This window comes from Dendropsophus ebraccatus, unplaced genomic scaffold, assembly GCF_027789765.1.
Source record: "Dendropsophus ebraccatus isolate aDenEbr1 unplaced genomic scaffold, aDenEbr1.pat pat_scaffold_653_ctg1, whole genome shotgun sequence".
NCBI lineage: Eukaryota > Metazoa > Chordata > Amphibia > Anura > Hylidae > Dendropsophus > Dendropsophus ebraccatus.
Window position 1 is genome coordinate 16,429 of NW_027210252.1, and position 14,998 is coordinate 31,426.

At 51.9% G+C, this 14,998-nt stretch overlaps 1 protein-coding gene across 1 annotated transcript in view; it reads right to left on the reverse strand.

The window, feature by feature from the left end:
• LOC138778156 (phosphofurin acidic cluster sorting protein 2-like) overlaps positions 1-14,998 on the reverse strand; it is a gene marked incomplete at both ends in the record, with an annotated part of 65,898 nt that overhangs the window by 13,873 nt on the left and 37,027 nt on the right. Inside the window, one exon of the mRNA XM_069956422.1 lies at positions 2,615-2,671. Coding sequence (XP_069812523.1) covers positions 2,615-2,671 — 57 coding nt within the window. The remainder of the gene's footprint in view (positions 1-2,614; positions 2,672-14,998) is intronic.

Sequence of the window (14,998 nt, forward strand, 5' to 3'; positions counted from 1 at the left end):
GCAGACTGGTCCGAGCTGATAGAAAGGCAACAGTGACTCAAATAGCCAACCGTTACAGCCAAGGTAGGCCGAAGAGCATCTCTGAACGCACAGTACGGCCAACTCTGAGGCAGATGGGCTACAGCAGCAGAAGACCACCCGTTACTAGCATGCTGTACCTAATAAAGTGGCCGGTGTGTGTGTGTGTATGTATTTCTATATATATATATATATATATAATATACACACACACACATATCCCGGATCCCCAATATATATATACGGACAAGGAGAGAAAGGAGCGCTGCACATCACAACTATGGCTGACACTAATGCTGCACCTCACACCTTTATTGCGCCATGTACCATCTTTCCCATTCTGTCTGCAGCAGTAGTGGTGAGTGAAAAGACCATGTTCACACTTGTGTTGCTTGGTTTGGGGAGGCCCTTGGGGTTTGGTCCTGTGACATTTGGGTTGCACGGCTGCTCTATTGCCTCCCTTCCCTGTTTGTGCACGCCTTGCGGGGTTGGCGGTCGCTGACTGACACGGTGGTAAGTTAGTGTAGGGACCCATGTGAGCCAGGAGACCAGCAGGTGGTACATGGGGCAATATAGTTAGATCAAATTATAAAGCAACATCCTGGTGTTGGTTCTTAAATGTAGCCGAGAAGCATTAGTGTCAGCCATAGGTGTGAGGTGCGGCATTAGTGTCAGCCATAGGTGTGAGGTGCGGCATTAGTGTCAGCCATAGGTGTGAGGTGCAGCATTAGTGTCAGCCATAGGTGTGAGGTGCGGCATTAGTGTCAGCCATAGGTGTGAGGTATTAGTGTCAGCCATAGGTGTGAGGTGCGGCATTAGTGTCAGCCATAGGTGTAGGGTGCAGCATTAGTGTCAGCCATAGGTGTGAGGGGCGGCATTAGTGTCAGCCATAGGTGTGATGTGCAGCATTAGTGTCAGCCATAGGTGTGAGGTGCGGCATTAGTGTCAGCCATAGGTGTAGGGTGCAGCATTAGTGTCAGCCATAGGTGTGAGGTATTAGTGTCAGCCATAGGTGTGAGGTGCAGCATTAGTGTCAGCCATAGGTGTGAGGTATTAGTGTCAGCCATAGGTGTGAGGTATTAGTGTCAGCCATAGGTGTGAGGTATTAGTGTCAGCCATAGGTGTGAGGGGCGGCATTAGTGTCAGCCATAGGTGTGAGGGGCGGCATTAGTGTCAGCCATAGGTGTGAGGTGCAGCATTAGTGTCAGCCATAGGTGTGAGGTGCAGCATTAGTGTCAGCCATAGGTGTGAGGTACAGCATTAGTGTCAGCCATAGGTGTGAGGTGCGGCATTAGTGTCAGCCATAGGTGTGAGGTGCGGCATTAGTGTCAGCCATAGGTGCGATGTGCTGCATTAGTGTCAGCCATAGGTGCGAGGTGCGGCATTAGTGTCAGCCATAGGTGTGAGGTACAGCATTAGTGTCAGCCATAGGTGTGATGTGCAGCATTAGTGTCAGCCATAGGTGTGAGGTGCGGCATTAGTGTCAGCCATAGGTGTGAGGTATTAGTGTCAGCCATAGGTGTGAGGTATTAGTGTCAGCCATAGGTGTGAGGGGCGGTATTAGTGTCAGCCATAGGTGTGAGGTATTAGTGTCAGCCATAGGTGTGAGGTGTAGCATTAGTGTCAGCCATAGGTGTGAGGTATTAGTGTCAGCCATAGGTGTGAGGTGCGGTATTAGTGTCAGCCATAGGTGTGAGGTATTAGTGTCAGCCATAGGTGTGAGGTGTAGCATTAGTGTCAGCCATAGGTGTGAGGTATTAGTGTCAGCCATAGGTGTGAGGTGCGGTATTAGTGTCAGCCATAGGTGTGAGGTGCGGCATTAGTGTCAGCCATAGGTGTGAGGTATTAGTGTCAGCCATAGGTGCGATGTGCTGCATTAGTGTCAGCCATAGGTGCGAGGTGCGGCATTAGTGTCAGCCATAGGTGTGAGGTACAGCATTAGTGTCAGCCATAGGTGTGATGTGCAGCATTAGTGTCAGCCATAGGTGTGAGGTGCGGCATTAGTGTCAGCCATAGGTGTGAGGTGCAGCATTAGTGTCAGCCATAGGTGTGAGGTATTAGTGTCAGCCATAGGTGTGAGGTATTAGTGTCAGCCATAGGTGTGAGGGGCGGTATTAGTGTCAGCCATAGGTGTGAGGTATTAGTGTCAGCCATAGGTGTGAGGTGTAGCATTAGTGTCAGCCATAGGTGTGAGGTATTAGTGTCAGCCATAGGTGTGAGGTGTAGCATTAGTGTCAGCCATAGGTGTGAGGTATTAGTGTCAGCCATAGGTGTGAGGTGTAGCATTAGTGTCAGCCATAGGTGTGCGGCATTAGTGTCAGCCATAGGTGTGCGGCATTAGTGTCAGCCATAGGTGTGAGGGGCGGTATTAGTGTCAGCCATAGGTGTGAGGGGCGGCATTAGTGTCAGCCATAGGTGTGAGGTGCAGCCACTCCTTTCTCTCCTTGTCCATATATATACACACACATATCCTAGACCACAATATATACACATATCCCTGTCCCCCAATATATATATACACATAATCACAGCCTGCTTCCTCTTCTCATTGTTGGGGCTATAACTTCCCATCAGCCCTGTGTGGTAAGGAACTTACATCAGGCAGACGGGAGCTGCTGTCCTCTATTCGGGTGCTGTGGGAAAGCTTCTCGAACTGCAAGACAAATCCAGGAGTAAGAGAGAATAGTGTGCAGGCGGGGGACAGCAGGGTATAAGCAGGGGACAGGGGACAGCAGGGTATAGGCGGGGGACAGGGGACAGCAGGGTATAGGCGGGGGACAGGGGACAGCAGGGTATAGGCGGGGGACAGGGGACAGCAGGGTGCAGGAGGGTATAGGCGGCGGACAGCAGGGTATAGGCAGGGGACAGCAGGGTGCAGGAGGGTATAGGCGGCGGACAGCAGGGTATAGGCAGGGGACAGCAGGGTGCAGGAGGGTATAGGCGGGGGACAGCAGGGTATAAGCAGGGGACAGCAGGGTGCAGGATGGGGACAGCAGCTAATGACATTGTAAAGAAAATAATAGTTATACTTACTTTCCAGGCTCCCCAGTGTCCTGCTCCCCATAACCTCTGCTGACACTTTCTAAATCAAATGTGCAGAGCAGAGGACAGGCAGAAGGACATCGGGGGAGCCTGGACAGGTAAGTATAGCTTTATTATGGGTACATATATATATAGCCCTTGTTGCACGATCATAACTATAATATGGCCTTAACTCAGTGTATGTATGTGTGGGGGTGGTACTTGGTAAGGATGGGGTCACTGTTAATAAGGGTGGGGTGCTCTGTAAGTGAGGATGGGATCACTGTTCATTGGTGAGGGTGAGGTCGCTATTCACTATTATTGAAAGTAGGGTATGTATTAGGGTGGGGTGCCCTGCTGGCAAAGATGGGTTCACTATTCACTGTTAGTGAGGATGGGGTCACTATTGGTGAAGGTAGGAGTCGCTATTAATAAGGGTAGGGTTCTCCGTTGGTGAGGATGGGGTCACTATTCACTAATGGTAAGGGTCGGATCACTATTGTTGAGGATGGGGTCACTGTGTAATGAGGGGGAGTCATGATATATAGTAAGATGCAGCCCTCCTCTCCCACATACAGCAGCTATAACAGGAGCAGCTACTCCCAACAGGTGAGGTATAGTAGGAGCAGGTACTCCCAACAGGTGAGGTATAACAGGCGCAGCTACTCCCAACAGGTGAGGTATAACAGGTGCAGCTACTCCCAACAGGTGAGGTATAACAGGAGCAGCTACTCCCAACCGGTGAGATATAACAGGAGCAGCTACTCCCAACAGGTGAGGTATAACAGGCGCAGCTACTGCCAACAGGTGAGATATAACAGGCGCAGCTACTGCCAACAGGTGAGGTATAACAGGAGCAGTTACTGCCAACAAGTGAGGTATAACAGGCACAGCTACTGCCAACAGGTGAGGTAAACAGGCGCAGCTACTCCCAACAGGTGAGATATAACAGGAGCAGCTACTGCCAACAGGTGAGGTATAACAGGCGCAGCTACTCCCAACAGGTGAGGGATAACAGGCGCAGCTACTGCCAACAGGTGAGATATAACAGGCGCAGCTACTGCCAACAGGTGAGGTATAACAGGCACAGCTACTGCCAACAGGTGAGGTATAACAGGCACAGCTACTCCCAACAGGTGAGGTATAACAGGCGCAGCTACTCCCAACAGGTGAGATATAACAGGAGCAGCTACTCCCAACAGGTGAGGTATAACAGGCGCAGCTACTCCCAACCGGTGAGATATAACAGGAGCAGCTACTGCCAACAGGTGAGGGATAACAGGAGCAGCTACTGCCAACAGGTGAGGTATAACAGGAGCAGCTACTCCCAACAGGTGAGGGATAACAGGCGCAGCTACTGCCAACAGGTGAGGTATAACAGGTGCAGCTACTCCCAACCGGTGAGGTATAACAGGAGCAGCTACTCCCAACAGGTGAGGGATAACAGGTGCAGCTACTGCCAACAGGTGAGGTATAACAGGAGCAGCTACTCCCAACAGGTGAGGTATAACAGGAGCAGCTACTCCCAACAGGTGAGGGATAACAGGAGCAGCTACTCCCAACAGGTGAGGTATAACAGGCGCAACTACTCCCAACAGGTGAGGTATAACAGGTGCAGCTACTCCCAACAGGTGAGGTATAACAGGTGCAGCTACTGCCAACAGGTGAGGGATAGCCGATGCAGCTACTGCCAACAGGTGAGATATAACAGGCGCAGCTACTCCCAACCGGTGAGATATAACAGGAGCAGGTACTCCCAACAGGTGAGGTATAACAGGCGCAGCTACTCCCAACAGGTGAGGTATAACAGGCGCAGCTACTCCCAACAGGTGAGGTATAACAGGCGCAGCTACTCCCAACAGGTGAGGTATAACAGGAGCAGCTACTCCCAACAGGTGAGGTATAACAGGAGCAGCTACTGCCAACAGGTGAGGTATAACAGGCGCAGCTATTCCCAACAGGTGAGATATAACAGGCGCAGCTACTCCCAACAGGTGAGGTATAACAGGCGCAGCTACTCCCAACAGGTGAGGTATAACAGGAGCAGCTACTCCCAACAGGTGAGGTATAACAGGCGCAGCTACTCCCAACAGGTGAGGGATAGCAGGAGCAGCTACTCCCAACAGGTGAGGGATAGCAGGAGCAGGTACTCCCAACAGGTGAGGTATAACAGGCACAGCTACTCCCAACAGGTGAGGTATAACAGGCGCAGCTACTCCCAACAGGTGAGGGATAACAGGCACAGCTACTCCCAACAGGTGAGGGATAACAGGAGCAGCTACTGCCAACAGGTGAGGGATAACAGGCGCAGCTACTCCCAACAGGTGAGGTATAGCAGGAGCAGCTACTCCCAACAGGTGAGGTATAACAGGCGCAGCTACTCCCAACCGGTGAGGTATAACAGGCGCAGCTACTGCCAACAGGTGAGGGATAGCCGATGCAGCTACTGCCAACAGGTGAGGTATAACAGGAGCAGCTACTCCCAACAGGTGAGGTATAACAGGTGCAGCTACTCCCAACAGGTGAGGTATAACAGGCGCAGCTACTGCCAACAGGTGAGGTATAACAGGCGCAGCTACTCCCAACAGGTGAGGGATAGCAGGAGCAGCTACTCCCAACAGGTGAGGTATAACAGGCGCAGCTACTTCCAACAGGTGAGGTATAACAGGCGCAGCTACTCCCAACAGGTGAGGGATAGCAGGAGCAGCTACTCCCAACAGGTGAGGTATAGCAGGAGCAGCTACTCCCAACAGGTGAGGTATAACAGGCGCAGCTACTCCCAACAGGTGAGGGATAGCAGGAGCAGCTACTGCCAACAGGTGAGGTAAACAGGCACAGCTACTGCCAACAGGTGAGGTATAGTAGGAGCAGCTACTCCCAACAGGTGAGGGATAGCAGGAGCAGGTACTCCCAACAGGTGAGGTATAACAGGCGCAGCTACTCCCAACAGGTGAGGTATAACAGGCGCAGCTACTCCCAACAGGTGAGGTATAACAGGCGCAGCTACTCCCAACAGGTGAGGGATAACAGGCGCAGCTACTCCCAACAGGTGAGGTATAACAGGCGCAGCTACTGCCAACAGGTGAGGTATAACAGGCGCAGCTACTCCCGACAGGTGAGGTATAACAGGCGCAGCTACTCCCAACAGGTGAGGTATAACAGGCGCAGCTACTCCCAACAGGTGAGGTATAACAGGCGCAGCTACTCCCAACAGGTGAGGGATAACAGGAGCAGGTACTCCCAACAGGTGAGGTATAACAGGCGCAGCTACTCCCAACAGGTGAGGTATAACAGGAGCAGCTACTCCCAACCGGTGAGGTATAACAGGCGCAGGTACTCCCAACAGGTGAGGGATAACAGGAGCAGGTACTCCCAACAGGTGAGGTATAACAGGCGCAGCTATTCCCAACAGGTGAGATATAACAGGCGCAGCTACTCCCAACAGGTGAGGGATAACAGGAGCAGGTACTCCCAACAGGTGAGGTATAACAGGCGCAGCTACTCCCAACAGGTGAGGTATAACAGGCGCAGCTACTCCCAACCGGTGAGGTATAACAGGCGCAGCTACTCCCAACAGGTGAGGTATAACAGGCACAGCTACTCCCAACAGGTGAGGTATAACAGGAGCATCTACTCCCAACAGGTGAGGTATAGCAGGAGCAGCTGCTCCCAACAGGTGAGGTATAACAGGAGCAGCTACTGCCAACAGGTGAGGTATAACAGGTGCAGCTACTGCCAACAGGTGAGGGATAACAGGCACAGCTACTCCCAACAGGTGAGGTATAACAGGCGCAGGTACTCCCAACAGGTGACTTCTTTAAAAAAAACTTCTTTATAATACTGAAACCTTATATAAAAGGCTCAGCATTACAGGTTTCTAGAGCGGAGCGGTCTCTTCATCAGATGCTCGGTCACTATAGTGAGAAGCCTTCTTTACCATGAGAACTGTGAATCTGTGGAACAGTCACCCCAGGATCTGGTCACAGCAACAACATTAGAAGCTTCACAACAGGAGAGACAAGAGCTGAGAGCAAAATAATATAAGTGTATATGTATAGAACCTATCACCCCTCCCCCTCCCCTGTATGTATAGTACTATCACCCCTCCCCCTTCCCTGTATGTATAGTACTATAACCCCTCCCCCTTCCCTGTATGTATAGTACTATCACCCCTCCCCCTTCCCTGTTTGTATAGAACCTATCACCCCTCCCCCTTCCCTGTATGTATAGAACCTATCACCCCCTCCCCCTTCCCTGTATGTATAGAGCCTATCACCCCTCCCCTTCCCTGTATGTATAGAGCCTATCACCCCTCCCCCTTCCCTGTATGTATAGTACTATCACCCCTCCCCCTCCCCTGTATGTATAGTACTATCATCCCTCCCCCTTCCCTGTATGTATAGAACCTATCACCCCTCCCCCTTCCCTGTATGTATAGAACCTATCACCCCTCCCCCTTCCCTGTATGTATAGAGCCTATCACCCCTCCCCCTTCCCTGTATGTATAGAACCTATCACCCCTCCCCCTTCCCTGTATGTATAGAGCCTATCACCCCTCCCCTTCCCTGTATCCATCCCCTCTTTGGTCGAACTTGATGGACATGTCTTTTTTCAACCGTATGTAGCCATATTAATAGCTGCCACCATCCCAAATGGCTGCAGAATATTCCGTATGGGCAATACCAGCCAATCTAAAAGCCTTGCACATCTGATAATGATTTCTATACTCCGGCAGGTATATTACAGGTACATTACAGGTATATAACAGGTTTATAACAGGTACATTACAGGTATATAACAGGTATATTACAGGTATATTACAGGTTTATAACAGGTACATTACAGGTATATAACAGGTTTAAAACAGGTACATTACAGGTATATTACAGGTACATTACAGATATATAACAGGTATATTACAGGTATATTACAGGTATATAACAGGTTTATAACAGGTATATAACAGGTATATTACAGGTACATTACAGGTACATTACAGATATATTACAGGTATATTACAGGTATATAACAGGTATATAACAGGTTTAAAACAGGTATATTACAGGTACATTACAGGTACATTACAGGTATATAACAGGTTTATAACAGGTACATTACAGGTACATTACAGGTATATTACAGGTACATTACAGGTATATTACAGGTACATTACAGGTATATAACAGGTTTATTACAGGTACATTACAGGTACATTACAGGTATATAACAGGTATGTTAAAGGTATATTTCAGGTATGTTAATGGTATATTAAAGGTACATTACAGGTACATTACAGGTATGTTACAGGTATATAACAGGTACATTACAGGTACATTACAGGTATGTTACAGGTATATTACAGGTATATTTCAGGTATATAACAGGTATATTACAGGTATATTTCAGGTATGTTAATGGTATATTAAAGGTACATTACAGGTACATTACAGGTATGTTACAGGTATATAACAGGTACATTACAGGTACATTACAGGTATGTTACAGGTATATTACAGGTATATTTCAGGTATATAACAGGTATATTACAGGTATATTTCAGGTATGTTACAGGTGATACAGGTATATTATAGAACCACTTCCCAGCAAAAGGTTATCCAGAGAATATTACAAAGGAAACCTGCAGCAATGGGACATTGTCAGTGACAGAATAGGGAGAAACAGAGGAGGACTGATGAGATAGAAATAGAGAGAAACAGCAACATACAAATGTCAGACAAGGAAAGCCAGAGAAATATAAAGAACATTTCATCAGTGAATTTAACTGCGCTTCCAGAAAAATAAGGAATATCCTACAAAGACATTGGCCGTCATTTCACAACGACCCGATATTACAGACAGAACTTTGTTCCAAGTATCTACTACTCTTTCAGTAAAGTAATATTTCCTCACGTTTCTTCTAATCTTTCCCCCAACTAACCTCTCCCTGTCTCCTCTTATTCTTCAGCTCAGTATAGAAACATACTGTGCAAGTACTGCGCTGGATCCCTGAACAGCCTGTCAGTAGTTTCTCTTCTGCTCAGGCCGTCTCCTCTATGTATCTGCTGCCCGGACCGGCTTCTCTATGTATCTGCTGCCCGGCTCCTCTATGTATCTGCTGCCCGGCTCCTCTATGTATCTGCTGCCCGGCTCCTCTATGTATCTGCTGCCCGGATCCTCTATGTATCTGCTGCCCGGCTCCTCTATGTATCTGCTGCCCAGGACGGCTCCTCTATGTATCTGCTGCCCGGACCGTCTCCTCTATGTATCTGCTGCCCGGACCGGCTTCTCTATGTATCTGCTGCCCGGATCCTCTATGTATCTGCTGCCCGGGCCGGCTTCTCTATGTATCTGCTGCCCGGACCGTCTCCTCTATGTATCTGCTGCCCGGGCCGGCTCCTCTATGTATCTGCTGCCCGGCTCCTCTATGTATCTGCTGCCTGGGCCGCCTCCTCTATGTATCTGCTGCCCAGGACGGCTCCTCTATGTATCTGCTGCCCAGGATGGCTCCTCTATGTATCTGCTGCCCGGACCGTCTCCTCTATGTATCTGCTGCCCGGGCCGTCTCCTCTATGTATCTGCTGCCCGGCTCCTCTATGTATCTGCTGCCTGGGACGTCTCCTCTATGTATCTGCTGCCCGGGCCGTCTTCTCTATGTATCTGCTGCCCGGACCGTCTCCTCTATGTATCTGCTGCCCGGGCCGTCTTCTCTATGTATCTGCTGCCCAGGACGGCTCCTCTATGTATCTGCTGCCCGGCTCCTCTATGTATCTGCTGCCCGGCTCCTCTATGTATCTGCTGCCCGGCTCCTCTATATATCTGCTGCCCGGGCTGTCTCCTCTATGTATCTGCTGCCCGGGCCGGCTCCTCTATGTATCTGCTGCCCGGGCCGTCTCCTCTATGTATCTGATGCCCGGATCCTCTATGTATCTGCTGCCCGGCTCCTCTATGTATCTGCTGCCCGGCTCCTCTATATATCTGCTGCCCGGGCCGGCTCCTCTATGTATCTGCTGCCCGGGCCGGCTCCTATATGTATCTGCTGCCCGGGCCGGCTCCTCTATGTATCTGCTGCCCGGGCCGTCTCCTCTATGTATCTGCTGCCCGGGCCGTCTCCTCTATGTATCTGCTGCCCGGGCCGTCTCCTCTATGTATCTGCTGCCCGGGCCGTCTCCTCTGTGTATCTGATGCCCGGATCCTCTATGTATCTGCTGCCTGGGCCGTCTCCTCTATGTATCTGCTGCCCGGGCCGTCTCCTCTATGTATCTGCTGCCCAGGACGGCTCCTCTATGTATCTGCTGCCCGGGCGATCTTCTCTATGTATCTGCTGCCCGGCTCCTCTATGTATCTGCTGCCCGGGCGATCTTCTCTATGTATCTGCTGCCCGGGCCGTCTCCTCTATGTATCTGATGCCCGGATCCTCTATGTATCTGCTGCCCGGGCCGTCTCCTCTATGTATCTGCTGCCCAGGACGGCTCCTCTATGTATCTGCTGCCCGGGCCGGCTCCTCTATGTATCTGCTGCCCAGGCCGGCTCCTCTATGTATCTGCTGCCCGGCTCCTCTATGTATCTGCTGCCCGGGCCGGCTCCTCTATGTATCTGCTGCCCGGGCCGGCTCCTCTATGTATCTGCTGCCCGGGCCGTCTCCTCTATGTATCTGCTGCCCGGGCCGTCTCCTCTATGTATCTGCTGCCCAGGACGGCTCCTCTATGTATCTGCTGCCCGGGCCGGCTCCTCTATGTGTCTGCTGCCCAGGACGGCTCCTCTATGTATCTGCTGCCTGGGCCGGCTCCTCTATGTATCTGCTGCCCGGCTCCTCTATGTATCTGCTGCCCGGGCCGGCTCCTCTATGTATCTGCTGCCCGGGCTGGCTCCTCTATGTATCTGCTGCCTGAACCATCTTCTCTATGGGAGGCATTTATTAAGTCCGGCGTTTTTTACGCCGGACTTAAAAATGCCCCCGCAGCTCCGGCGGTACGGGGATTTATGTAGAGGCGGACTGCCTGTACATAAATCCTGTGCACGCCGGTGCGCACCGCCGAAAACCTACGCCAGCTGAGGACTGGAGTAGGTTTTCGGCGTACATTTGGGCGGAACGGATGATAAATCGCGCGGACTCTGAGTCCGCGCCCTCCGTTCCGCCCACTTCCCGCCTACTTTCCGCCCCCTGGCGTACTCGGCGGAAAGTGCCGATTTGCGATTATTTTATTCGCAAATCGGCCATTTGCGTATAAAATAATACGCAAATCGGCACTTTCCGCCAAAAATCATCCGTCCGCCGGATGATAAATGTGGCCCTATGTCTCTATGTCTTCTCTATGTATCTGCTACCCGGCTCCTCTATGTATCTGCTGCCCGGGCCGGCTCCTCTATGTATCTGCTGCCCGGGCCGTCTTCTCTATGTATTTGCTGCCCGGGCCGGCTCCTCTATGTATCTGCTGCCCGTCTCCTCTATGTATCTGCTGCCCGGGCTGTCTTCTCTATGTATCTGCTGCCCGGCTCCTCTATGTATCTGCTGCCCATCTTCTCTATGTATTTGCTGCCCGGGCCGGCTCCTCTATGTATCTGCTGCCCGGATCCTCTATGTATCTGCTGCCCGGCTCCTCTATGTATCTGCTGCCCATCTTCTCTATGTATTTGCTGCCCGGGCCGGCTCCTCTATGTATCTGCTGCCCGGATCCTCTATGTATCTGCTGCCCGGACCGGCTCCTCTATGTATCTGCTGCCCGGACCGGCTCCTCTATGTATCTGCTGCCCGGGCCGGCTCCTCTATGTATCTGCTGCCCGGGCCGGCTCCTCTATGTATCTGCTGCCCATCTTCTCTATGTATTTGCTGCCCGGGCCGGCTCCTCTATGTATCTGCTGCCCGGACCGGCTCCTCTATGTATCTGCTGCCCGGGCCGTCTTCTCTATGTATCTGCTGCCCGGCTCCTCTATGTATCTGCTGCCCGGCTCCTCTATGTATCTGCTGCCCGGGCCGGCTCCTCTATGTATCTGCTGCCCGGCTCCTCTATGTATCTGCTGCCTGGGCCGGCTCCTCTATGTATCTGCTGCCCGGGCCGGCTCCTCTATGTATCTGCTGCCCGGCTCCTCTATGTATCTGCTGCCCGGCTCCTCTATGTATCTGCTGCCCGGCTCCTCTATGTATCTGCTGCCTGGGCCGGCTCCTCTATGTATCTGCTGCCCGGGCCATCTTCTCTATGTATCTGCTGCCCGGGCCGGCTCCTCTATGTATCTGCTGCCCGGGCCGGCTCCTCTATGTATCTGCTGCCCGGGCCGGCTCCTCTATGTATCTGCTGCCCGGCTCCTCTATGTATCTGCTGCCTGGGCCGGCTCCTCTATGTATCTGCTGCCCGGATCCTCTATGTATCTGCTGCCCGGGCCGGCTCCTCTATGTATCTGCTGCCTGGGCCGGCTCCTCTATGTATCTGCTGCCCGGACCGGCTCCTCTATGTATCTGCTGCCCGGATCCTCTATGTATCTGCTGCCCGGGCCGGCTCCTCTATGTATCTGCTGCCCGGCTCCTCTATGTATCTGCTGCCCGGCTCCTCTATGTATCTGCTGCCCGGCTTCTCTATGTATCTGCTGCCCGGGCCGGCTCCTCTATGTATCTGCTGCCCGGGCCGGCTCCTCTATGTATCTGCTGCCCGGGCCATCTTCTCTATGTATCTGCTGCCCGGCTCCTCTATGTATCTGCTGCCCGGCTCCTCTATGTATCTGCTGCCCGGATCCTCTATGTATCTGCTGCCCGGGCCGGCTCCTCTATGTATCTGCTGCCCGGCTCCTCTATGTATCTGCTGCCCGGCTCCTCTATGTATCTGCTGCCCGGCTTCTCTATGTATCTGCTGCCCGGGCCGGCTCCTCTATGTATCTGCTGCCCGGGCCGGCTCCTCTATGTATCTGCTGCCCGGGCCATCTTCTCTATGTATCTGCTGCCCGGCTCCTCTATGTATCTGCTGCCCGGCTCCTCTATGTATCTGCTGCCCGGGCCGGCTCCTCTATGTATCTGCTGCCCGGGCCATCTTCTCTATGTATCTGCTGCCCGGCTCCTCTATGTATCTGCTGCCCGGCTCCTCTATGTATCTGCTGCCCGGGCCGGCTCCTCTATGTATCTGCTGCCCGGGCCGTCTCCTCTATGTATCTGCTGCCCGGGCCGTCTCCTCTATGTATCTGCTGCCCGGCTCCTCTATGTATCTGCTGCCCGGGCCGTCTTCTCTATGTATCTGCTGCCCGGCTCCTCTATGTATCTGCTGCCCGGGCCGGCTCCTCTATGTATCTGCTGCCCGGCTCCTCTATGTATCTGCTGCCCGGGCCGGCTCCTCTATGTATCTGCTGTAGGGATGTCACGATACCAGAATTTTGAGTTCAATACCAATACCAGCTTTCTTATTTCGATACTCGATACTAATTCAATACTAAATAAAGTTTGGAAAAAAAATATGTAAAAATACAAATATAACATATTTTTTTTGAAAAAAAGGGAACAGGGAATATTAGAACCTTTATTATGAATATTTTTTTTTTTAATTTAAACTTTTTTTAAACACTTTTAATTCCTCTCTACCCCGCAGCATACCTTCCTGTGCATAACAACTCCCAGTATACCTTCTTATGCACTACAACTCCCAGCATACCTTCTTGTGGTGATTTGTAGTGCACAAGTGGGTATGCTGGGAGTTGTGGTGCATAAGAAGGTATGCTGGGAGTTTTAGTACACAAAGAGGTATGCTGGGATGTTTTGTCTGGAGGCTGCTGCTGCACAACTGCAACTCCTAGCATACCTCCTTGTGCACTACAACTCCTAGCATACCTCCTTGTGCACTACAACTCCTAGCATACCTCCTTGTGCACTACAACTCCCAGCATACCTCCTTGTGCACTACAAATCCCCAGAATTCCTCCTTGTGTGCAACTCCCCACAAGAAGGTGTGCTGGGAGTTGTAGTGCACAAGGAGGTATGCTGGGAGTTGCAGTTGTGCAGCAGCAACCTCCTGACACAACTTCCAGCAGCACAACTTCTTGTGCACTACAACCCCCAGCATACCTCATTATGCACAAAGAGGTATGCTGGGGGTTTTAGTGCACAAGGAGGTATGCTGGGGGTTGTAGTGCACAATGAGGTATGCTGGGGGTTTTAGTGCACAAGGAGGTATGCTGCTGGGAGTTGTGGTGCATTAGCAGCCTCCTAACACAACAACTCCCAGCAGCATACCTCCTTGTGCACTACAACTCCCAGCATACCTGCTTGTGCACTACAACTCCCCACAAGAAGGTATGCTGGGAGTTGTAGTGGACACAGAGGTATGCTGGGAGTTGTTGTCAGGAGGCTGCTAATGCACCACAACTCCCAGCAGCATACCTCATTGTGCACTACAACCCCCAGCATACCTTTGTGCCCAAGAAGGTATGCTGGGAGTTGTAGTGGACACAGAGGTATGCTGGGAGTTGTTGTCAGGAGGCTGCTAATGCACCACAACTCACAGCAGCATACCTCATTGTGCACTACAACCCCCAGCATACCTTTGTGCCCAAGGAGGTATGCTGAGAGTTGTAGTGCACAAGAAGGTGTGCTGCTGGGAGTTGTAGTGCATTAGCAGCCTCCTGACACAACAATTCTCAGCATACCTCCTTGTGCACAACAACTCCCCACAAGAAGGTATGCTGGGAGTTGCTGTGCCACTGTACCGGAGGACCCCGAGGGAAGGGGGGGGGCAGGATTGTGGACACAGGAGGGTGTGAGGGACCGCATTGCACCGTCAGGTCCTGGGGATGGTGCGGCGCGGGGGACCCGGCTGCAGCAGCGGGAACTGGTGGGTACGGGGGACCCGGCTGCAGCAGCGGGTCCTGAGTGGGGGGGGAATAGTTAAATGACTGCCGCCCGCGAGGTCGCGGGCCGCGGTCATTAGCAGTGGGGGCCGCTCCATATGCAGCAGACTCCTGCTGCATATGGAGCGGCTCAGGAGGT